Source organism: Capricornis sumatraensis, chromosome 1 (assembly GCF_032405125.1).
Source record: "Capricornis sumatraensis isolate serow.1 chromosome 1, serow.2, whole genome shotgun sequence".
NCBI classification, from domain to species: Eukaryota; Metazoa; Chordata; class Mammalia; order Artiodactyla; family Bovidae; genus Capricornis; species Capricornis sumatraensis.
This window is the reverse complement of record NC_091069.1, coordinates 238,695,157-238,722,082: the sequence shown is the minus strand read 5'-3', so window position 1 is coordinate 238,722,082 and position 26,926 is coordinate 238,695,157. Positions and strand designations below refer to the sequence as shown.

The 26,926-nt window shown below is 35.7% G+C and overlaps 1 protein-coding gene across 2 annotated transcripts in view; it reads right to left on the bottom strand.

Moving 5' to 3' along the window:
* STAG1 (STAG1 cohesin complex component) overlaps window positions 1–26,926 on the bottom strand; it is a 322,933-nt gene that overhangs the window by 169,822 nt on the left and 126,185 nt on the right. For both annotated transcript variants that reach the window (XM_068987932.1, XM_068987933.1), the window contains exon 6: window positions 2,061–2,265. In XM_068987932.1, the coding sequence (XP_068844033.1) occupies window positions 2,061–2,265 (205 nt within the window). The remainder of the gene's footprint in view (window positions 1–2,060; window positions 2,266–26,926) is intronic.

The window sequence follows — 26,926 nt, the reverse complement described above, 5'->3', positions numbered from 1 at the left end:
AAATGAAACTACTTCTACCTGGAGAATAGACAAACCTGAAAAACTACAAAATGATGAAAAATTTTAATAAAAGTGTGGCAAAATATACAATTAAGTGCAATGCATAAACACTAACAAATTGGGACACACTATTAATTAACAACAAGAAAACGGGATATTGGTAAACAGATTAAAAGTACTACTGATAAGATCACTCTGATGACTTATGAAGCTCTAAAACTTATCTTGTCTGTACCCTAGAAAACAACTAACCTGATTGTCTCTCTTCTCAGCTAAGATATAAGCAATGTCAAGGAGCATTTTATTCCAAAGCCGATAATCATATCTGGCCATAACTGCCTTGTAACTGTCCATGCACATAGTCTTTGAAGCAGAGGATTAAATGTTCCTGCCCATTTTATCTAGTCCCCAAGACTCGTCCTGCAAAGTGAATAAAAACGATTATCTTTAAATCTATCCCTCATACACATACCATAAAAGAAAAAAAAAGGGGGTGGGGGAGGAGAACCAGAGAAGAGATTAAAGATGAAAAGAAAATAATCCTTGAAAAGATGGAAATTATCATCCAGCCTGGAATTAAATTCTCAGCAAGATTTCCACACTTTGTTGAAGGGTAGGACTGGTATCTCACTTTTTATGAAACTGAACTTTGGAAGACATGTTCATTAATGTACACAGAGAAATTACCATAGTATTCTGAAGTAAATTTGAGAATAACTTGAAAAATAGGTTAGCTTTTGAAAAATAAGGATAAACATAACATTAATCTCCTATTTTTCTTGGTACAATGCATCTGAAAAACAGCTAAATAAAAGGGAATTGCTATACACAGAAGAATGATAGATTGAAAAGTAAATAGAAAATATAAAGAAAAGAAAAAAGGAAATATAAAGGGCAGAAAATAATAAATGTCATGAAATTAGAAAAAACATATAGTATCAGGGAACTTTTAAGTAATAAGTAGTATATTTATAGTACCTTGTCAAAAAAGCTACAACTTGGTACAAAGTCTCCCAAAACATAGAATAAAATGTACTTGATGTTTGTTCCATACAGAAAATTTTTTCAACAATAAACTGTGATTTTACCTTTATAAAAAAGATAAAATTAAGTAAAAGATCTGCCTCTTTACCAAACAAATAGGAAAGGGACACTCTTAAATCTCATTTTTGTCATGGTAATGTGTGTAAGTTGAATATAGTCAGATATTGCTACTAAAAGGGATGTAATTTGGGAATATTTAAATATATGTTTATGCAAACACACAGTTTCTTTATAAACATGCACATATATATAAGAGAAAAAGAATAGTCATTTAGTCATTGTAGGTAAACACAGTTTAAATCGTTGAAAAATTCAGAACAGCTAAATTAACAAAATTATCTTGTTAGAGGAAAACAAGGGGAAAATGAATATACTTGACTCAGAAGTTACATAGATAATTCTAAAACAGAAGCAAAAGGGAAATGAGAATCTATCAGTTCCTCAGGACTTAGTCTACCTACTTCAACTGATTTTAGAAACACTACATTTAAGTTATTATACCACTAGGAATAGAAAGAATACTACTAGGTCACAATTACCTATTACAATTAGATGGAACTCTTTAAAATATATGTATATATATAAACAAATATTTACATATTTATGTATAGTAACAATTAAACCATGTAATTAAGTAGGAAAAAACCTGTGATTTTGGAATTTCAACTATTATTTGGTTTTATCAAAGAATATGGCCTGCTGGACCCCTACAACTTATTTGGTTATAAAATAAAAATGCAAGAAAATTAACTATACATTCAGAAAGAGATTTGGTAACGTTCATCAGAAAATTTCAATTTTCATTCTCAAGACTAACAAATGTCAGTTATTAAAATAAGCACACATTTTACTTCAACAGAGAATACAAACCATTCATGCAAATTTTGGAGAAAAATTGTGTTTTTCAAGAGCAAAGTAATTAATTTAAATTAATATTTAATCTAAATAAAGCTTAACTGGAATGTAATATATTTAACAAAACTAAATGAAAAGGAAATAAAGTGTTAGTTACTTACCAGCAAGAGTACTTGTATGCCTAAAAGCTCTGACCTGGGAGTCTGACAAACCAGTCAAAAGCGAGATTACTGTGTCCATCATATACTCATCATAAATTATGCTATATTGACACTGTCGAATCAGGACTCCAATAAATTCACAAAAGTTTGAACGAAATTTTTTCCACTGAGGTCCAGGCATGGTAAGGGGATAATCACCACTGTCCTAAAAGGGATAAAAAGAAAAAATAACATATTAAATATAATATATGATATCCAGTTTGATTTCTTTTTTCCTCCTACTGGAAAAGGAACATTTTTTCTCAAAGTATATGTGGACAGATATCAAGAGGTACATGATGGCTTTCTATTTTTTGCTTGTTTTGATCTGCCCCAACTGAATAATTGTTAATAAGTTCAAAATTGTTATTCGGAAAAGGCACTGGAAACCCACTCCAGTACTCTTGCCTGGAAAATGCTATGGACAGAGGAACCTGGTAGGCTGCAGTCCGTGGGGTCACAACCGGTATTTAATTCATTATTCTAAGCCATTCATTCAAAATAATAGTTTAAGTTTTGTTGTACTTGGGAACTAGTTGAGGTAATTTAAAGTAAAGAAGAAAACAAAAAAAGAAACAAGTTTAACTAGAAAGGATTATTTGCTACTGAATTCAGATCAAACTAATCATATGTGTAACAGCACCTTTCAATTATATTAAATAAGACACTTTAAAGAGTTAAGCATTTCAAAAGTATAACCAACTTCCCACATATGAAATTTCAACCCTATTTCTTCTAACTCTGCTATGAACTTTCATTTAACTCTATAGTTTATGCACTGAATTTATTAACTTTTCCAAGAAAAAGCCGGTTACCATAGGCTCTTGGTATCACCAGATTGTGTCATCTTATTTAAAATACAAAACTGACAGCGGAATCCAGCAGAGGTTTCTCACTCTAGCCTAAAACATTTTGGTGGAGAAATGTAAATTCACAAGGCAGAGAGTGAGAAATTCTGTGAACTTCGTTATCAGACTATTCTCAATTTGTGGCTATTTGTTTTTAACAGGCCAAAATGCGGCTAGGAAAATTGGATACAAATGAGGTCTTGAGCTCTGTTGGTGTTCCATGAAAGAGTACTTTGATAATTACAACAACAAAGAATCTCAAAGAATCTCAACAGCCTTGAACAGGAAGAAGAGGAAAGCTTGGCACTTAAGTTAAATACCCCGCAAAGAGAGTTAATTTTGGTATTAAATGAGTACTACATGGGATACTAAGCTTGATCAGTTCAGTTCAGGTCAGTCGCTCAGTCGTGTCGACTCTGCGATCCTATGGACTGCAGCACAACAGGCCTCCCTGTCCATCACCAACTTCTGGAGTTTACTCAAACTCATGTCCGTTGAGTCGGTGATGCCATTCAACCATCTCATCCTCTATCATTCCCTTCTTCTCCCACCTTCAGTCTTGTCCAGTATCAGGGTCTTTTCAAATGAGTCAGCTCTTCACATCAGGTGTCCAAAGTACTGGAGTTTCAGCTTCAACATCAGTCCTTGCAATGAACACTCAGGACTCATCTTCTTTAGGATGGACTGGTTGGGTCTCCTTGGAGTCCATGGGACTCTCAAGAGTCCTCTCTAACACCAGAGTTCAAAAGCATCAATTCTTCCACGCTAAGTTTTTTTTTACATTCCAACTTACACTTCCATACATGACTACTGGCAAAACCATAGCCTTCACTAGACAGACCTTTGTTGACAAAGAAATGTCTTTCCTTTTTAATATGCTGTCTAGGCTGGTCGTAACTTTCCTACCAAGGAGTAAGCATCTTTTAATTTCATGGCTGCAGTCACCATCTGCAGTGATTTTGGAGCCCCTGCCGCCACCCAAATAAAGTCTGCCACTGTTTCTCTATCTATTTCTCATGAAGGAATAGGGCCAGATGTCATGATCTAAGTTTTCTGAATGTTGAGCTTTAAGCAAACTTTTTCACTCTCCTCTTTCACTTTCATCAGGAGGCTTGTCAGCGCAGAATGACAAGGAATTCACACTCACTCCAAATCTCTTTTTATCAGCTGACCACAGGTTTCAACCAGGTAATAAAAGCCTGAGACAACAGAAAAGACAGAACCTATTTTGATGCAGGCCAGAGAGGATGATCCTCAATTGCTATGGGCAAGGTAAGACGTACAGCTCACTTCTCTAGACCTTTCTCCCAAAAAAGCCAGAAACCTTAATCTTGTGGGGGAGGGCCAGAGATTCACCATCATGGCACAGCAAAAACCCACTACAGCTAGGAGAAGAGTAGAAAAAAAGAATCCTATAGTACATATAAAGATGAGAAAAATAAGTTCTAAAGAACCTGTCCCAGATCACACAGCTACAAGTCTCCTCTGGTTCTGGGTTTGTAAATCCACATATTCTCTATTCTACAATGGAGCGTCACCTGGTTTACTCCAGTAGCCTTGGAGAACAGAAAGGCTGTCTAGTGAATACTCTTCCAAAGGAGAAAAAACTCTGTTTTTGCTGCCAAACGGAGAGACAAAAAATGAAAATGCCTATTTTGGAAGTTCTGGGAACACTGATGGGTGTGGGTAGGTAAGGGTGTGAAGCTTCAGAGACAAGAGTCAACAATGAGAACTAGAAGATTGTAAGCTTCTAACTGGGATTATAGTAAGAATCTTAAAAGGTAAAAGGTGTACTGCAAGGCAGAACTCATGCAGCTAGCAGAGGTGGAAGGCTAACTGCCTAATTCCTAAGACTTTGGTATTTGAGAATGCAATGTGGTCACAAATTAAAATATTTAAAGAGATAAAACAGTTTCTAAGAATAATTTGATTTTTTACCCAGCTGATGGACAATGTTATAAAAAAGTTCACCTATTTGGTAAAACCTGGCTTTTGGTTACCTAATTTCAACAGACTTTGCCTGAGGCTATGTACCACTATTGCTTAAAACAATGATCTGCAAACAACTGTTTGGAGAAACTATCCATCCACCCACTCATGTATCTGTTCATACCATTTATTAAGCAACAAACAGCTCTAGCACTATACAGGTCTTCAGGCATACAACCAGAACAAGGATACTCTTTCAAGAATTTCTACTCTATTTTTTTTTACACTTTTATTGAGATATAATTGATATATGACTCTGTGTAAGTTTAAGTTATACAACATGTTGATTTAATACACATATATGGCAAAGCTTATCACCACTCAATTAGGTAACACCTCCATCCCATTACTTTTTGTATGTGTGACATAAGATTTAAGATCTTCTCTCTTAGCAAGTTTTAAGTATGCAACACGTACTATTGCTGTACATTAAATCATTAGAACTTATTCATCTTGTAAGTGGAAATTTAAACTCTTTTATCAACTTCTCCCCATTTCTCCAATCCCCTAAATAAACTAACTGATAAGATGAACACATTAAACTGTAAAAGAATTAAATACAATAATAGGAACGTGACAAGGGTATTTAGTACTAGGAAAAAATGTCAATTCTCTGCAGAAGCAACTGGACAGGGAAAACAGGGTCAACACCTTTCCTAGGTAATCACAATAGCAAAGGCCTATAAACAAAAGTACAACAATGGGAGGAATCTGCTTTAACTTTGGAATCTAAATTGGATTCTATAACCAAGAAGAAAGATGGGGTTGGATCAAAGAAAGGTAAGGAAGCCAAACTTTACTTTGGAGAAAACAGGTGGTCACTGAATTAAAAAGCAGAGACATTACTTTGCCAACAAAGGTCCATCTGGTAAAAGCTATAGTTTTTCCAGTAGTCATGTATGGATGTGAAAGTTAGACTATGACTCTCTAACTGTGAGAGTTAGAAAGCTGAGCGCGGAAGAACTGATGATTTTGAACTATGGTGTTGGAGAAGACTCTTGAGAGTCCCTTGGACTCCAAGGAGATCCAACCAGTCCATCCTAAAGGAAATCAGTCCTGAATATTCATTGAAAGGACTGATGCTGAGGCTGAAACTCCAATACTTTGGCCACCTGATGCGAAGAGCTGATTCATTTGAAAAGACCCTGATGCTGGGAAAGACTGAAGGCAGGAGGAGAAGGGGACATCAGAGGATGAGATGATTGGATGGCATCACCAACTCAATGGACATGAGTAAACTCCGGGAGTTGGTGATGGACAGAGAGGATTGGCGCGCTGCAGTCCACGGGGTCGCAAAGAGTCGGACACGACTGAGCAACTGAACTGAACTGAAGGATGTTCATCAACAGCTATGAGCTTTAAAAATTTATTTTTGGTTCCAATGTGAAAAATAGAGGAAAAGGTGAAGGAAATGGAGCAAAGGTGACTCTCCACTGCAGTCAATCCAAAACCAAAAGTGTGAGGGGAGAGACCATTTAATATACTAACAATAATGACAGACATAATGGGAGGGATGTGATGAATATTTGAAAATTGAAGAAATAAAATCTACTGAAGTGAATAATGGACAAAAATGACTTTCTGTTTCTGGGTGGAACCTGCTTCCTCACAACAGGAAACAAATAATTCTTTACTCCCTGACTCCTGCAGAAGGTATAACACTTTTAAGAATGCCTAATTAGTATATCCCATAAGAAGAGACTGCTGCTACTGCTAAGTCGTTTCAGTCGTGTCTGACTTTGTGCAACCCCAGAGGAGGCAGCACACCAGGCTCCTTCATCCATGGGATTTGCCAGGCAAGAGTACTGGAGTGGGTTGCCACTGCCTTCTCCATAAGAAGAGAATGACACCCTTTAGTTCGTAAATGATTGATAGAGAATATTCTATTTTTAGACATCACACCACACTGCTATCTACAGTCAAAATAAATACAAAATTTCTGGAACACGCTGTCAATGGATGCTAAAACCATTAAGAGGCAAGTTGACATAAGCAAAATGTTAACAAAGTGCCAAATAATTTGAGACTTGAAAAGGGAAAAGGAGTTTCACAAAAAGAATCAAGAGTTATTACCTTAAATTAAACAAGTGCTCAATCAGAATAATAAGTGGGCAACCTGACATTATGAGCTACCTACTGTGACCAAATATGAAGTATACAGCATCACCGATGAAATTATCTTTCCAAGGAATGTAAATATAATTTAACAAAGTCACTAGACCTAACTTTCAGTTACAAAATAGAGGCCATATTTTAGGAGGCTATACTATAGTAATAAATTAAATGATACCATGGAGGGAAAACAATTAAATAAAAATATGAGGTATTGTTTTAGATGACAACTAGGTTGTCATCTAAAAGTTAATGTGATGCAAATAACAAAAAATATGGAAAAACTATTTCATATTTAAAAAGTCCTCAGAACACAACAATCAAGTGCAGTATGTAAATCAGTGTGCTTTACTTCACTGTTGTCTAATATCCTAGTTATGCTTCTATCAAGGGGCCATTAGCCCTTATTGATTTCTCTTCCCCCAGATATATGCCTGCATGCTCCATCACCTTCTTCAAGTCTTTATTTAAGGTTACATACTTAACATGGTTTTTCTGACCATCGTATTTAAAATAATCCTTCCTTTTCAAATTTCTTCGGTCTTCTCTTTTGGCTAATATATAGCCATTCATTAGCTTTTCCCCTGAATAAAATGAAAATTCCTATGAAGACTGGGATTTTGCTTTATTCAGTGCTATATCTTCCATTTTTGGCACGGTTAACAGACAGTCAAATATTTCTTGGTAGAACAAATGAATTACCTCAAAACTGATACTGTCAAAATGGGCCCAGAATAACGGTTCAGTTCAGTTCAGTAACTCAGTCGTGTCCGACTCTTTGCGACTCCATGAATCGCAGCACACCAGGCCTCCCTGTCCATCACCAACTCCTGGAGTTCACCCAAACTCATGTCCACTGAGTCCGTGATGCCATCCAGCCATCTCATTGTCTATCGTCCCCTTCTCCTCCTGCCCCCAATTCCTCCCAGCATCAGGGTCTTTTCCAATGAGTCAGCTCTTTGCATAAGGTGGCCAATTACTGGAGTTTCAGCTGCAGCATCAGTCCTTCCAAAGAACACCCAGGACTGACCTCCTTTAGAATGGACTGGTTGGATCTCCGTGCAGTCCAAGGGACTCTCAAGAGTCTTCTCCAACACCACAGTTCAAAAGCATCAATTCTTCGGTGCTCAGCTTTCTTCACAGTCCAACTTTCACATTTATAAACGTACTTAAATGATCCTATCAATATTTTTCTTAATTATAAACTTTGATAACTTTTGTTTCTTTAGGCACAGACAGAAATGAGGAAAATATATAAAGTCAAAGCAGCAATGGGACTACCAATGTCACTCCTTTTAAATATGTCCTGCTCCACACTGACATCAGCTATTTAAGTGAAGTGCTACCAAACGTCTGGCCTCTACTCCTATCCATGCATCTTCACAAACATTTCATGAGGAGTGGTAAATGATTAATGGGTTTGTAAGAAAAAAAAATGCTTACAGACCTCAAGACATTGATTACCTCTGATGAGAAGCATTTTAGTAGTATTAATAGTTCAGTTCTTAAGCTGAAGTTGGGAGATTTACATATCTTACACATTAAGTACATTTTTTGGTATGTATTGAGTGACATATAATTTCTTTAGGTGGATGCATTAAAAAGTGTTTGAAACTATCCACATCAACATCTTTGTGTTCCTAAAATCAATAGAAGAAATCCCAAATTCTGGGGTATCATTATCTAAATTATTACAATGTCACAGTTTGTGTTTAACATCTGTGACTTTACATATCACAGTGATCAGTAGAGTTCTGCATTTTAATTTTCCCTCACAGTGTCAAAATGCATAACAACTGTGTGTCATGGGAACAAAGAAAAGGATATACTTCTTATCTTTGGAAAGATCAGTAGAAAACGTATTTACAAAACAAAACTGAGTATTTTACATTTTATCATTAATATTATTAAATATATCCTTTGAACTTTTGTTTTTAAATTATACTGTACATTTAAAAACAACACAAATAACTATAAAGGTTATTTACAGGAGAGATTTTGTGGCTGTCTGCCATGATGCACAAAAGAGAAATTGCTCTTTACTATCAGACCAGATGAGATGGCTGGATGGCATCACTGACTCAATGGATGTGAGTCTGAGTGAACTCCGGGAGTTGCTGATGGACAGGGAGGCCTGGTGTGTTGCGATTCATGGGGTCGCAAAGGGTCGGACACGACTGAGCGACTGAACTGAACTGAATCAGACCTCTGCTAATTAAGCTGAAACTAACTCTTCCAATTTTGGCAAACCCTCAGGCTTCCAAAGTATTAGTAAATTCATATGCCCATAGAAATATATGTACACTAATTAAGAAACAATATAAAAATGTATTTGGAAAGAACAATTTTACAAGTCAATCCAACAAAAATGTTATTATAATCTTACTCATCTCTGTGTCTGGAGAGGCAATGGCAACCCACTCCAGTACTCTTGCCTGGAAAATCCCATGGATGGAGGAGCCTGGTAGGCTACAGTCCATGGGGTCACTAGGAGTCGGACACAACTGAGCAACTTCACTTTCACTTTTCACTTCCATTCATTGGAGAAGGAAATGGCAACCCACTCCAGTGTTCTTGCCTGGAGAATCCCAGGGACAGGGGAGCCTGGTGGGCATTCGTCTATGGGGTCACACAGCGTCAGACATGACTAAAGCGATTTAGCAGCAGCAGCGGCAGCATCATCTCTGTATCTCTAGCACTGATCTAGGACACTGTCTCATGTGCTTAGGAGGACAACAATGTTTTGGACATGACTTATTTATTAGTACTAAATACAATCTCCTTAGTCTAATCTACAAGGCTATTTTCACTCTTTTCAGCTTTGTATCTCACTATCTCCTCCTCTACAAGTTAAACACCATCTTCTCTATAAGCTCCTTCCAGATTTTATGACTGAACTTTTATTTATCATTGGAAATCTAATTTTAATAGTTAAATAATCATTATCTGATGTATGAAGCATTCACACCTCAGATAATGATCTCATCATGTGGGTTCTCATGGGTCTTATATTTTTTAACTATTGAAGTTGTCAGTGTATTACCGCTATTAGTTTACAAAGTTATTTTATCATTTAGAATATAAATTCACTGTCTAGAGCCATAACCTTGGTGATCTCTATAGTTCCTATGCAAAAGTTGGACATGCATTAAGTGTTATTACTGAACAAATACAAAATTACATTAATACCATAGAAATAAGTTTGAAAGATCAAACAGTTCATTTAACACTTGTTAAAATAAAAAGTTACCCCTAAAATAAATGTGCATCATTTATTTATGTCACATTTATGTCACACATCAATTACATCATGATTTTGTAGGTATATTTTAAAACTGAAGGATATAATGCTTGAAATTACCACAAAGGAATATCCTCAATATACAGCTGATATTGATTAATGCAGACAGGGAGTTAATCCAGTTCCCAGCAATACAAGTATTACTGTTGAGTCATACTTTGGTTTATGATTATCTCATTTAAGCATTTCTCATAATAAGTGTCTCAGAAAACTCGATCTACATTAAAGATTTAATATTAATCAATAGAATATAATTGATCCTTTAAGAAATACTAGCTAAATTCCACAACTTATTCAGTTAGTCCTAAGACACATGTAATAAAACCCACCAGAAAGTTATAATATGACTAAAGGTGTAACTATTACTTGTACCCATCTCCAGCTATTTCAGATTATACACTTAGAGTTACATATTAGGCAGGATACAGTAGTGGCTACCAATATGAACTTAGGAGCTAAATGATCTGGGTTCAGTTCCTGGCTTTGCCATTTACTAGTTTTGTGACCTCAGAGAAGTTTCTCTACCCTTTTGGCCTCAATATTATTATCTGTGAAAAGGAGATATAGAAAACCTGCCTCATGAAAATGTGAAGAATTACATTTTTATGAAAAGTACTTACAATGGTGCATGGTACAGAATAGGTACGGTATCTGTATTTGCTACTATTATTTTTCAACATACCTCAAGGTTCATAGGTATAATATTATTTCCAGTCTGGAACCTTTCCACATTACAAATTGGGTACAAATTCTTGAGTCTGTATTACTTTCCTACACGGTTATTCCTTTGTTTTGGCATTTCTCATATCCAACTTTGCTTCCTTTGTTTAATATTCTGTTTACCTTCCTCAACTTGGAGTAGTCTCCAAAGTAATATAGACAACACAAACTGAACAATGCATTGCAACAAAATATAACTTTATTTTTATCTAAAAATAAATAATTTACTATAAATATTTAAGATAATGAATAAGATTGGTATGTCCTCACTAGGTCCATATTCCAGATTGTTCTGTGTCACAGATAGTATTTGAGGTATCCTATTTGAGGTATTTAGGAGAACAAAAATAGTTCAGTGCTCTAAAGGACTGACACAAGAAATGGAACTCTTCTTAGGTTATTCATAAGTTACTTATCATTGCAATGGATTTATGATTTATACTATGTTTAACTCTTCATAAAATGGAAATGCAAAGATTTCTGGAGAAAACAGACACAAAAACAAAAATCTATAATCACAAGTGAACAACAAGAAACATGGAGGCACTGACACTTCCTGCACAAGCTCTCCTTTAGACCATTATGAAACTTAAAGCCATGATGACAAGCTAATGATATACATCATTAGAAACTCACCAGCAATTATCCTTTAGTTAAAAATAAGTTAAAAACAAAGAAAAACTGACCTAGTAGTACAAGTATTTAATTCTATAAATAAATATATGCTTTAACAAACACTAACAATAAATACAGTGTACTGACATAAGGATAAAAGGAAACAACTTCCTATTTTTATTTATTAGGTGTTTAGGAAATTAACTTAGTTCAAAATTAAGAAAGTCTGCAACAATTAACAGGCAGCTACCTTTTAAGCAACTTCCTTACAAGAACAGAACTATACAGCCTTCTGAGAAGTGTGGGGAAGACATGGGCAGAATAATTTCACATATAAAATTAGCCTTTTCATAAGTTTTTATTACTAGAAATTTAGAAATGTTTCACTGGTAGAAGATACAATCAAAAATATTTAGAGACTTTAAATTCAGGTTTCCTCTATCATGTTTTGGCATCTCTTCACATTTTCTCAGTTTGTACTATTTAAACATTTTTACATTTCATAATATCTTTAATCATTTAATAACTGCTCAAAAGGATAAGCAAAAAGTACTATACTTAAGTTTAAATCAACAAATTCACATAAGCACATATGATTAGAAATAAGAAGAAAAAAAATCTAGAAGGTAAGTCATAATCACTATAAAGAGCACAATAAACAACATTTAGAATTATGAGCAGAGCAATACAAAATAACACACATACGAATGAAAGGTACTAAGTGAACACAGTTGACCCGTGCACAACACGGGTTTGAACTATGCAAATCCACACAAAGTTTTTCAAATTTAATAAATTGGGAAATTTTTTTATAGATTTGCAAAAACTTGAAAAGTAACTGGCAAACCACACAGCTTGTCAACCGAAAAACTAAGAAAAATAGAAACATCATAAATGCTTAAAATAATGATATCAATTATTTTATCACTACCATAAAATATACATAAATCTACTATAAAAAGTTAAAATATATCAAAACTTACCCACACAAACACTTACAGACTGTCACATGGCGCCATTTGCAGTTGGGAGAAATGTAAACAAATGTAAAGATGCAATATTAAAACATAACTGCATAAAATTAACTATAGAATATACTGTATTACTGTCATAATTTTGTAACTACTTCCTGTTGCTATTTTAGTGAGTACTGGCTTAATATGCTGTGTGACACTAATCATCTCCATGTGAGCACTTTGTTTCTTTAGTAAACTGCATAATTACAGTAAAATGGAATCTCTTGCTCTTCTTTCATATTTAACATCATATTTAGTACAATGCCATGAGAAACCTTCAATAATACCATGAGACCCACAGGAAGTGCTACTAGTGATGCTGGAAGTGCTCCTCTGAAGCAGAGAAAAGTTGCTTGATATGTACGAAAGACTGAGGTCTGCAGCTCTGGCTGCCCACCATTTCAAAATAAATGAAATCCAGCATAAAGACCATTTAAGAAGAAAAGGAAATTCATGAAATGATCACTGTAGCTATTCCAGCAGGCATAAAAACCTGGCACTTTTCATGATATCTTTTTATTTCATTTTGAATGCAGCTCTTATATTGGTATAGGACTGCTTCAAGAAAGGCATATCTATGACTTCTAATATAAGTGGAGAAAATGTAGTCATTATATGAAAACATAAAGCAAAAGAAAGGTGAAACATATAAAGCTGGAGAATTTAAAGCCTGAAAAGGATTGATAATTTTACAAAAAGTGTTTAACAAACATAAAGATAACCAGCAAAGAAAATTGTGCTGACCAAGAGGCAGCAGACAAATTGCAAGTCTTCATTAAGACAATCACTAAGGAGAAAGGACAACTGCCTAAAATAAAATTTTTAACTTTTATTGAAATACAGTTGATTTACAATGTTGTATTTGTTTCAAGTGGACATCAAAGTTATTCAGGTGTGTACATATGTATGTGTATGTATGTATATAAATATTTCCTTTTTTACTTTTTTTTACATTCTCTTCCATTATATGTTATTACAGGATACTGAGTCTAGTTTCCTGTGCTGTAACTCTTAGGTACTTGCTGCTTATTTATATATAGTAATGTGTGTAGTTTGGAACCAAACCCCTTGTGCCTTTTAGTAAACCAAAAATTTGTTTTCTATGTCTGTAAGTGCATTTGTTTTCTATGTAAGTTCATTTGTATCACTCTTCTTAAATTTCACTTATAAATGATGTATGATTTGTCTTTCTGTCTGACTTATGTCACTTCGTATGATAATCTCCTAGATCCAACCACATTGCTGTGAGATTTCATTCTTCTTTTTAATGGCTAAGTAATGTTTCACTGCAAACACACACACACACACACACACACACACACACACACACACACACACACACACACACACACAGAGCACTCTTCTTTATCCATTCATCTGTCAATGGACACTTACAGAGCTTCCATGTCTTGACTGTCATAAATAGCGCTGCTGTGCACATTGTGGTGTATGTATCTTTTTCAACGATGCTTTTTCTTCAGGATATGTTTTTTATTCACAAGCCCAGGAGTGGGACTGCAGGATCATATGGTAGCTCTATTTTTACTATTTTAAGGAACCTCCATAATGTTCTCCAAAGTGGCTGTCCCCATATACATTACTACCAACAATGTAGGAGGGTTCTCTTTTCTCCATACTTCTCCAGTATTTATTATTTATAGACTTCATGATGTAGGTCGTTCTGAATGGTACGAGGTGGTATCTTATTATAGTTTTGTTCTGCATTTCTCTAATAACTAGTAATGTTGAACATCTTTGTGTGTGCCTGTTGGTAATCTGTATGCTTCTCTATCTCTTCTGTCCATTTTTTATTTGCTTGCTTTTTTGATGTTGAGTTGCATAAGCTCTTTGTATTATTTCAGAGATTACTCCCATTTCAGTTGCATCATTTGCAAATACATTCTCCTATTCTGTAGGTCATCTTTTGTAATTATGTCCCATTTTTAAGTTTGTTTTTGTTTCCACAACTCTAGGAGAGGGATCCAAAAAGATATTCCAATGATTTATGTTAAAGAATGTTCTATGTTTCCATATAGGAGTTTTATACTATCAAGTCTTTATTTTTGGTCTAATCCATTGTGTTTTTGTGCATGATGTGAAAGAAAGTTCTTATCTTATTTTTTACATGTAGTTTTTAAAGGCACCACTTACTGAAGAGATTTCTTACTCTCCATTGTGGATACCTGCATCCTTTGTCGTAGATTAACTGACCACAGGTACATGGTGTTACTTCTGAGTTTTCTATCATGTTCTATATGTCTGTTTGTGCCAGTACCACACCATTTTGATGACTGTAGCTTTGTGATATAGTCTGAACACAGGGTGCCTGCTTTCTACAGCATCAGTTTTATTTCTTAACATTGCTTTGGCTATTTGGGGTCTTTTGTGTTTCCACACAAATTCTGTGAAAAGTCTAGTTCTGTGAAAAGTGCCACTGGCAATTTTATAGAAACAGCACTCAGTCTGTAGATTGTCTTCAGCAGAATAGTCATTCTGACAATGTTGATTCCACCAATCCAAAAATATGGTTTATCTTCCAAACTATTTGTATCATCTTCAATTTCTTTCAGCATTTTATAGTGTTTGGAGTATAGGTCGTTTACTGCCTTTTCTAGGATTGCTACTGCTGCTAAGTCACTTCAGTCATGTCCAACTCTGTGTGACCCCAAAGACAGCAGCCCACTTCTAGATATTTTTTTTTCCCTTTGATACAATGCTAAATGAGATTTTTCTTTAATTTAACTTTCTGAATTCCCACTGTTAGTGGGAAATACAACACAGAAATACAACAAATTTCCGTGTATTAATTTCATACACTTTAACTTTACAAAATTCACTGATGAGTTTCAGCAGATTTCTAGTACTATATCTAGGATTTTCTAAAGGCAGTGTCATCTGCAAATAATAAAAGTATTATGTCTTCTTTATCTATTTGGATTCTTTTCATTTCTCTTACTACCTTGACTAGGACTTCCTAAAGTGGCGAGAGCAGACACCCTTATCTTGTTACTGGTCTTAGAGGAAGTCCTTTCAGCTTTCCATCACTGAGTATGATGGTAGCTATCCATTTCCTGGTGGCTCAGACAGTAAAGCATCTGTTTACAATGTGGGAGACCTGGGTTTGATCCCTGGGTTGGGAAGATCCCCTGGAGAAGGAAATGGCAATCCACTCCAAGACTATTGCCTGGAAAATCCCATGGACAGAGGAGCCTGGTAGGCTACAGGCCATGGGGTCGCAAAGAGCTGGACATGACTGAGCGACTTCACTTTCACTATGCATTTGTTCATATATGGCCTCTATTATATTGAGCTCTGTTCTATGTCTGCTTTCTGGAAAATTTTTAAAATTATAAATAGATGTTGAATTTTATCAAAAGCATTTTTCTGCATCAATTAAGAGGGCCATATGGTTTTTATTTTCCAACTTGCTAATGCAAAGTATCACACTTACTGATTTGCAGATATAGAAAAGTTCTTGCATTTCTGAGATAAATCCCACCTAATGACTCTTGAGAGTCCCTTGGACTGCAAGGAGATCCAACCAGTCCATTCTGAAAGGAGATCAGCCCTGGGATTTCTTTGGAAGGAATGATGCTAAAGCTGAAACTCCCGTACTTTGGCCACCTCATGCAAAGAGTTGACTCACTGGAAAGACTGATGTTGGGAGGGATTGGGTGCAGGAGGAGAAGGGGACGACCGAGGATGAGACGGCTGGATGGCATCACTGACTTGATGGATGTGAGTGTGAGTAAACTCTGGGAGATGGTGATGGACAGGGAGGCCTGGCGTGCTGCGATTCATCGGGTTGCAAAGAGTCGGACACGACTGAGCAACTGAACTGAACTGAACTGACTGAATCACAGTTTATGCTCTTTATACCATATTCGATTTGCTTGTATTTTCTTGAAGAACTTTGTACCTGGGTGCATCAGTGAAACTGGCCTGTGATATATACATATATATATATAATTTTTTTTTGCGTATCATGTGCTATCACACTGATGTTGGCCTCACAGAATGATCATGGAAATGCTCTTTCCTCTGCAATTTTTAGAAATAGTTTTATAAGGATAGGTGTTTTAATTCACTTCTAAATATCTGATAGACTTGACCTGTGAAATTATCTGGTTACTTTTGTTTGATGGGAGGTTTTTAGTCTCACATTGAATTTCAGTACTTATAACTGTCCTATTCTTGTTTTCTATTTATTTCTAGTTCCAGCTTAGGAGATTGTAAATTTCTAAGAATTTTTCCACTTCTTACAGATTGTCCATTTTATTGGCATACAGCTGCTCATAGTAGTCTCTTAAGGTCCTTTCTATTTCTGCAATGTCAGTTTTAACTTTTCTTTTTAATTTTTAATTTTATTGATTTGGGCCCTTTCACTTTTGTTTTCTTGATGAGTCTGTCTAAAGTTTTACCATTCTTTAAATCTTTCAATCTTCCAAGGAATTAACTTTTAGTTACATTGATCCTTTCTTTTGCTTTCTTAGTCTCTGCTGCATTCATTTCTACTTTGACATTTGTATTTTCTTTCCATCTACTAACCGGAAGTTTTCCTTGTTCTTAATCTCATTGCTTCTGTGGATACTTAGGATGTTTATTTGAGATTATTCTTGCTTCCTAAGGTAAGAATGTATTGCTATAAACTTTCCTCAGAGAATTCCTTTTGCTGCATCCCACTGACTTTCAGTCTTCATCTTTTCATTTTAATTTGTCGCTAGGTCTTTACTGATTTCCGCTTTGACTTCTTCAATGATCCATTGGTTGTTTCCTAGAATACATGAAGTCTCCATGTGTTCGTGCCATGTGCACAATTTTTTTCCTGTAGCTGATTTCTAGCCTTGTGTTGTGATTGGAAAAGATGTTTCAGACAATTTCAGCATTCTTAACTTTACTGTGGCTTGCACTGTACCCGGGCATGTGACCTATCCTGGTGAATGCTCCATGTATACTTGAAAAGAATCTGTACTCTGCAGCATTAGGATGGAACTCTCTATGAATATCAATTAAGTCCATTTGGTCTGACACATCATTTCAAGTCTGTGTTTCCTTCTTTTCTATCCAGATGATGTGTCCATTGATGTATGTGAAATGTTGAAGGAATCCTTATTATGGGGTTATAGTGAATTTCTCATTTTATGTCCATTAATATTTGCCTTATACTTTGAGGTGCTTTTATGTTGGGTGCATTCATTTACAGCTGTGATATAATTTTGGATTCGTTATTATACAATACCCTTGTTGGCCTCTTATAATAGTCTTTTAAGTTTATATTGTCAGATATGAGTACTGTTTCTTCCACCTTCACTTTGACTTCCATTTGCATGAAATACCTTCTATCTTCTCCCTTTCATTCTGTATGTAACTATAGATCTAAAGGAATTCTCTTGTTGACAGCATACATACAGGTCTCTTTTTATATTCATTCAGCCAGTCTATGTCTTTTGGCGGAAGAATTTAATCCATTTAAATTTAAGGCAATTTTCAATATGTATGTTCTTACTGTTATTTTGGCAATAGTTTTGGATTTATTTTTATAGTTCTTTTTTCTCCCTTCATCTTCTGTTCTCTTCTTTCATGATCTGATGATTTTCTTTAGTGCTGTGTTTGGATTCTTTTTCCTTATTTGTGTGTATATTTATTACAGCTTTTTCCATTGTAGTCACCATGAGTGTTTGATACAGCAGTCTGTACATACACATGTTTTCAGTTGTTGGTCACTAGATTTCAAATGTACTTGAAATATCCTGCAATCATATACTCCTTTCACAATTACTGGTACAGATGCCATTTGTGTGCATGTATGATTTCCTATCTTTATTGAATGTTTGATTTTCCTGGTGAACTTTCTTGCTTCGCAATTTTCCTCCTCCTAAAAGTAGGCCTTTCAACCTATAGAATTTCTATTAGCCTTTGCTGTGTATCTGCTTGCGTGGGGCTGGATTCTCATAGTTTCTCCTTGTCTGTAAAGCTTTTGATTTCTTCATTGAATCTAAACAAGAGACTTATTGGATAGTGAATTCTTGGTTGTAGGTTTTTCCCATTCTTCATTACAAAGGTACTATGCCAACCCTTTCTGGTCACAAAGTTTGTGCTAAAAACTCAGCTGATAAAACTACGGGTATTTCCTTGTATGTTATTCGTGGTTTTCCCCTTGATGTTTTTTTTAAATATTTTCTCTTTACCTTTTTGTCAGTTTGATATTGTGAGTCTTGGTATGTTTCTCCTTGGTTTCATCCATATGCTACTGTCTAAACTTAGTAAACGTAGCTACTGCTTCCTTTTCCATGCTGCGGATATTTTAAGCTATTACCTCATCAAATGTCTTCTCAGGCCCTTTCTCTCTCTTCTCTTAGTAGGACTCCTATAATGCAAATGCTAGTGCATTTGACATGGTCCAAAAGATCACTTAAAATACTCTTTTTATGAGAGAGGGTGGTGTATGGGTCTGAGCACCTGCAGATTTTGTTTCTGGCAATGGGGAAATGAGATTGAGGCAGACTGCTAACTGTCTATGTCTATGGGACAGCGAGACAAACATGATGCACAAGCGCTACCCTTTGATATCATTGTCTCTCTCACCCTTACAGGAGGGTTGTGGAGATCAAGCCCTGAACCTCTGGAGTCGGAGCACTGACTCCAAGATCCTAGACTACCAGAGAACTAACCATAGGGAGTATCAAAGATAGAGAAGCTCGATAGAGTCAGCAAAAACCAGGATGGGGAGCTGACTGTGACTCAGATCATGAACCCCTTATTGCCTAATTCAGAGTTAAATTGAAGAAATTGAAGAAAACCACTAAACCATTCAGGTATGACCTAAATCAAATCGTTTATGATTATACAGTGGAAGTGAGAAATAGATTTAAGGGACTAGATCTGATAGACTGCCTGATGACCTATGGACAGAGGTTCATGATGTTGTACAGGAGACAAGGATCAAGACCATCTCCAAGAAAAAGAAATGCAAAAAAGCAAACTGGCTGTTGGAAGAGGCCTGACAAATGGCTGTGAAAAGAAGAGAAGCGAAAAGCAAAGGAGAAAAGGAAACATATACCCATTTGAAGGCAGAGTTCCAGAGAATAGCAAGGAGAGATAAGAAAGCCTTCCTCAGCGATCAATACAAAGAAATAGAGGGAAACAATAGAATGGAAAAGACTAGAGATCTCTTCAAGAAAATCAGAGATATCAAGGGAACATTTCATGCCAAGATGGGATCAATAAAGGATAGAAATGATATGGATCTAACAGAAGCAGAAGATATTAAGAAGAGGTGGCAAGAATACACAGAAACTGTACAAAAAAGATCTTCATGACTCAGATAATCACTTTTGTGTGATCACTCACCTAAAGCCAGATATTCTGGAATGTGAAGTCAAGTGGGTCTTAGGAAGCATCACTATGAACAAAGTTAGTGGAGGTGATGGAATTCCAACTGAGCTATTTCAAACTCTGAAATATGATGCTGTGAAAGTGCTGCATTCAATATGTCATCAAACTTGGAAAACTCACCAGTGGCCACAGGACTGGAAAAGGTCAGCTTTCATTCCAATCCCAAAGAAAGGCAATGCCAAAGAATGTTCAAACTACCACACAATTGCACTCATCTCACATGCTAGTAAAGTAATGCTCAAAATTCTCCAAGCCAGGCTTCAGCAATATGTGAATCGTGAACTTCCAGATGTTCAAGTTGATTTTAGAAAAGGCAGAGGAACCAGGGATCAAATTGCCAACATCCGCTGGATCATGGAAAAGCAAGAGAGTTCCAGAAAAACATCTATTTCTGCTTTACTGACTATGCCAAAGCCTTTGACTGCGTGGATCACAATTAACTGTGGAAAATTCTGAAAGAGATGGAAATACCAGACCACTGGACCTGCCTCTTGAGAAACCTGTATGCAGGTCAGGAAGCGATAGTTAGAACTGGACATGGAACAACAGACTAGTTCCAAATAGAAAAGGAGTGTGTCGAGGCTGTATATTGTCACCCTGCTTACTTAACATATGCAGAGTACATCGTGAGAAACACTGGGCTGGATGAATTACAGGCTGGAATCAAGATTGCCAAGAGAAATATCAATAACCTCAGGTATACAGATGACACCATCCTATGGCAGAAAGTGAAGAAGAACTAAAGAGCCTCTTGATGAAAGTGAAAGAGGAGAGTGAAAAAGTTTGCTTAAAGCTCAACAGTCAGAAAACTTAGATCATGGATCTGGTCCCATCCCTTCATGGCAAATAGATGGGGAACAGTGGCTGACTTTATTTTTTGTAGGCTCCAAAATCACTGCAGATGGTGACTGCAGCCATGAAATTAAAAGATCCTTACTCTTTGGAAGGAAAGTTATGACCAACCTACACAGCATAGTAAAAAGCAGAGATTACTTTGTCAACAAAGGTCCATCTAGTCAAGGCTATGGTTTTTCTAGTAGTCATGTATGGATGTGAGAGGTGGACTATAAAGAAAGCTGAGTGCTGAAGAATTGTTGCTTTTAAAGTGTGGTACTGGAGAAGACTCGAGAGTCCCTTGGATTGCAAGAAGATCCAACCAGTCCTTCCTAAACGAGATCATTCCTGGGTGTCCATTGGAAGGACTGATGCTGAAGCTGAAACTCCAATACCTTGGCCACCTGATGTGAAGAGGTGACTCATTTGAAAAGACCCTGATGCTGGGAAAGATTGAGGGCAGGAGGAGAAGGGGATGACAGAGTATGAGATGGTTGGATGGCATCATCGACTCGATGGACATGAGTTTCGGTGAACTACAGGCGTTAGTGATGGACACAGAGGCCTGGCATGTTGTGGTTCATGGGGTTGTAAAGAGTTGGACACGACTGAGCGAGTGAACTGAACTGAACATACAAAGGAAACAACGTGAACACAAGACACAGCATCACACAACCACCAGTAGCACCCTGTGCAGGACACCGTATCTAAACAACAAATAAAACAAAAATACAAACCAAATAATCAGTAGAGATGATTACCTTCTCACTCAGCCTTGACCATCAGAGGAAAAAGAAACAAACAAACAAACAAAAACTCAGCACAAATCTCACCCTATATGAAACTTACAGGAATCAATGGACCAGCCTTAAGATGGCAGAAACCAAAAGGAAGAAAGAATTCAAACTTTAAGCATGAGAAAAGGAGAATTCAAACACAGTAAGTTAAGAAAGAATAATTAAAAGGCAGAGAAAACTATACAAATGAAGGAACAAACTAGAAACACAGAAGTCCAAATAAATGAAGAGGAAACAGGCAAATTATCTGAAAAATAATTCAGAATAATTATAGTAAAGATAATAAAAAAACCTTGAAAACAAAATGGAGAAATTGCAAGAATCAATTAAAAAGACCAGGAAGAATTAAAGAATAAACATGCAGAGACAAACAACACAATTACTGATATTAAAAATACTCCAGAAGAAGTGACAGCAGAATATCCGAAGCAGAATAACGAACCAGTGAGTTGGAAGATAAAATGGTGGAAATAACCTCTGAAGAGCAGTATCAAGTAAAAAAAAAAAGAAAAAAGAAAAGAAAAGAACTGAGGATCGTTTCAGAGACTTATAGGACAATACCAAACACACCAACATTCGAACTGCAGAGGTCCCAGAAGGAGAAAAGAAAAATAAACAGTATGAGAAGATTTTTGAAGGGATTATAGTTCAAAATTTCCCCAACATGGTAAAGGAAATGGTCAATCAAGTCCAGGAGGCACAAAGCATCCTATACAGGATAAACTGAAGGAGAAACATGCCAAGATACATACTAAACAAACTAATCAAAACTAAACACAAAGAAACAATATTAAGAGAAGCAAAGGAGAAGTGACCAATAACATACAAGGGAAACCCCATACGCTTAACAGCTCATCTTTCAACAGAAATTCTGCAGGCCAGAAGGGAATGGCAGGATATATTTAAAGTACTGAAAGGGAAAAATCTATAACCAAGATTATTGTACCCAGCAAGGATCTCATTCAAAATTGATGGAGAAATAAAAAGCTTTTCAGACAAGCAAAAGTTAAGAGAATTCAGTACCACCAAGCCACCTTTATAACAAATACTAAAGGGACTTATATAGTCACAAAATACAAAAGAGAAAAAAAGATCTATAAAATAAACCCCAAACAATTTAAGAAATGGCAATAGGAACATATATATCAATAATTACTTTAAATATAAATGGATTAAATGCTCCAAACAAAAGGCACAGATGGGCTGAATGGATACAAAAACAATACCCATATATATGCTGTCTACAAAACTCACTTCATACCTAAAGACACATATAGACTCAAAGTGAGAGGATGGAAAAAAAATATTCCATGCAAATGGAAAGCAAAAGAAAGATGGAGGAGCAATCTTCATATCAGACAAATTAGACCACAAAATAAAGTATATTACAAGAGATAAGGAAGGACACTACATAGTGATCAAGGGATTAACCTAAGAGGAAGACATAACAATGGTAAATATCTATGCACCCAACATAGGAGCACCTGAATACCTAAGACAAACACTAACAGACATAAAAAGAGAAAGGGACAGTAGCACAATACTAGTAGGAAAATTTAACGCCCCACTCACATCAATGGAAAGATCATCAAAACAAAAATTAATAAGGAAATACGAGTCTCAAATGATACATTAGATGAGATGGATCTGATTGATATCTTCAAGACATTTAAACCAAATGCAGAAGAATACATCTTCTTCTCAAGTGCACATGAAACATTCTCCAGGATGGATCACCTCTTGGATCACAAATCTAATGTCAGTAAATTAAGAAAATTGAAATCGTATCCAGCATCTTCTCTGACCACAACACTATGAGACTAGATATCAATTACAAGAAAAAAAGTGTAAGAAACACAAACACATGGAGACTAAACAACACGTTTCTAAATAACCAACAGGTTACTGAAGAATTCAAAAGGGAAATAAAAAAATTTCTAGAAATAAATGTCAATGAAAACACAACAACTCAAAACCTATGGGATACTGCAAAAGCATTTCTAAGAGGGAAGTTTACAGAAATATACTCCTACCTCAAGGAAGAAGGAAAACACTGAATAGACAACGTAACTTTACACCTAAAACAACTGGAAAAAGAAGAACAAAAAAAACCCCAAAATTAGTAGAAGGAAAGAAATCGTAAAGATCCTAGCAGAAATAAATGCAAAAGAAATGAAAGAAATAAAAGTAAAAGATGGTTCTTCGAGAAGGTAAACAGAATTGACAAACCTTTAGCCAGACTCATCAAAAAAAAAAAAGAATCAAATCAATAATATTAGAATGAAAAAGGAGAGGTTACAACAGACAATGCAGAAATACAAAGGGTTATAAATGACTATTATGAGCTATACATGGCAATAAAATGGCTAATATGGAAGAAATGGACAGATTTTTAGAAAAGTTCAATCTTCCAAGACTGAACCAGGAAGAAACAGAAGTTATGAACAACCCTACTACAAGCACTGAAATTGAAGCTTTCATCAAAATTCTCCCAATAAACAAAAGCCCAGGACCAGACAGCTTCACAGGAGAATTCTATCAAACATTTAGAGAAGAACTAATGCCTATCCTAAAACTCCTTCAAAAAACTGCAGAGGAAGGAACACTTCCAATCTCATTCTATGAGGCCACCATTACCCTGATACCAAAAACAGACAAAGACAACACAAAAAAAGAAAACTACAGGCCAATATCACTGATGAACATAGATGCAAAAGTCCTCAACAAAAGTTTAGCAAACAGAATTCAGCAACACATCAAAAAGTTCATACACAATGATCAAGTCGGGTTTATACTGGGAATATAAGGTTTCTTCAATAAATGCAAATCAATCAATGTGATATACCATATTAACAAACTGAAAATAACCATATGATCATCTCAATAGATGCTAAAAAAACCTTTGACAAAATTCAGCACCCATTTATGATTAAAACTCTTCAAAAAATGGGCATAGAAGGAACCTACCTCAACATAGTAAAGGCCATATGAGAAGCCTATAGCAAACATTCTTCTCAATGTTGAAAAACTGAAAGCATTCCCTGTAAGAATAGGAACAAGACAAGGGTGTCCACTTTCACTACTATTATTCAACATATTTCTGGAAGTCCTAGCTACAGCAATCAGAAGAAAAAGAAATAAAAGGAATCCAGATCGGAAAAAAATAAGTAAACCACTCACTGTATGCAGATGACATGTAACTATACATAGAAAACCCTAAGGACAGTATCAGAAAATTAGTATAGCTCATCAGTGATTTTAGCAAAGTTGCAGGAAACAAAATCAGTATACAGAAATCATCTGCATTTCTATATACTAACAATAAAAAAATAAGAGACAAATTATGGAATCAATCCCATTCACCACTGAAACAAAAAGAATTAAATATCTAGGAATAAACTTACTTAGGGAGACAAAAGAACTGCACACAAAAAATTATAAGACACTGATGAAAGAAATCAAAGATGACATAAACAGATGGAGAAATATTCCATGTTCCGGGGTAGGAAGAGTTAATATTGTGAAAATGACTATACTACCAAAGGTAATCTAGAGATTCAATGCGATCCCTATCAAATTACCAATGGTATTTTTCATAGAATTAGAACAAAAAAATTTCACAATTCATATGGAAACACAAAGACCCCAAATAGCCAAGGCAGTCTTGAGAAAGAAGAATGGCGCTGGAGGAATAAACCTTCCTGACTTCAGATCATAGTACAAAGCTACAGTCATCAAGATAGTATGCTACTGGCACAAAAACAGAAATACAGGCCAAGGTAGAAAGCCCTGAAATAAACCCATGCACCTATGGGTACCTTATTTTTGACAAACAAATATACGATGGGGCAAAGGCAGCCTCTTCAATTAATGGTGCTGGGAAAACTGGACAGTTACATGTAAAAGAATGAAATTAGAACAGTTTCTAACAGCATACACAAAGATAAACTTAAAATGGATCAAAGACCTAAATATAAGACCACAAACCATAGAACTCTTAAAGGAAAATATAGGCAGAACACTGAATGACATAAATCAAAGCAAGATCCCATATGACTCACCTCCTACAATAACGGAAATAAAGAGAAACATAAACAAGTGGGACCTGATTAAACTTAAAAGCTTTTGCACAGCAAAGGAAAGTATAAGGAAGGTGAAAAGACAACCCTCAGAATGGGAGAAAATAATAGCAAATGAAAAAATTGAGAAAGGATTAATTTCCAAAATATATAAGCAACTCATACAACTCAATGTCAGAAAAACAAGCAACCCAATCAAAAAGTGGGAAAAAGATCTAAACAGGCATTTCTCCAAAGAAGACATACAGATGGCTAACAAACACATGAAAAAATGCTCAACATCACTCATTATTAGAGTGATGAAAATCAAAAACCACAATGATATTTTCACCTCACACCGGTCAGAATGGTCATCATCAAAAACTCTACATACAATAAATGCTAGAGAGGGTGTGAAGAAAAGGGAATGCTCTTGCACTGTTGGTGGGAATGTAAATTGATACAGCCAATATGGAAGACGGTATGGAGATTCCTTAAGAAACTAGGAATAAAACCACCATATGACCCAGCAATCCCACTCCTGGGTATCTACCCTGAGGAAATCAAAATTGAAAAGGCACATGTATCCCACTGTTCATTGCATCAGTACTTAAAATAGGTAGAACATGGAAGCAACCTGGATGTCCATCAAGAGATGAATGGATAAAGAAGTTGTGGTACATATACACTATGGAATATTACTCAGCCATAAAAAGGAACACATTTAAGTTAGTTCTGATGAGGTGGATGGACCTAGAGCCTATTATACAGAGTAAGGTAAGTCAGAAAGATAAATATCATGGTCTAACACACATGTATGGAATATAGGAAAATGGTACAGAAGAATTTATTTAAAGGGCAGCACTGGAGAAACAGATATAGAGAATTCACTTATGGACATAGGGAGAGGGGAGGAGAGGGTGATTTGTATGTAAAGAGTAACATGGAAACTTACATTAAAATTTGTAAAACAGATAGCCAATAGGAATTTACTGTATGGCTCAGGAAACTCGAACAGGGGCTCTATATCAACCTAGAGGGATGGGACGGGGAGGGAGATTCAAAAGAGGGGATATATGTATACCTATAGCTGATTTATTTTGAAGTTTGACAGAAAACAAGAAAATTCTATATGGCAATTA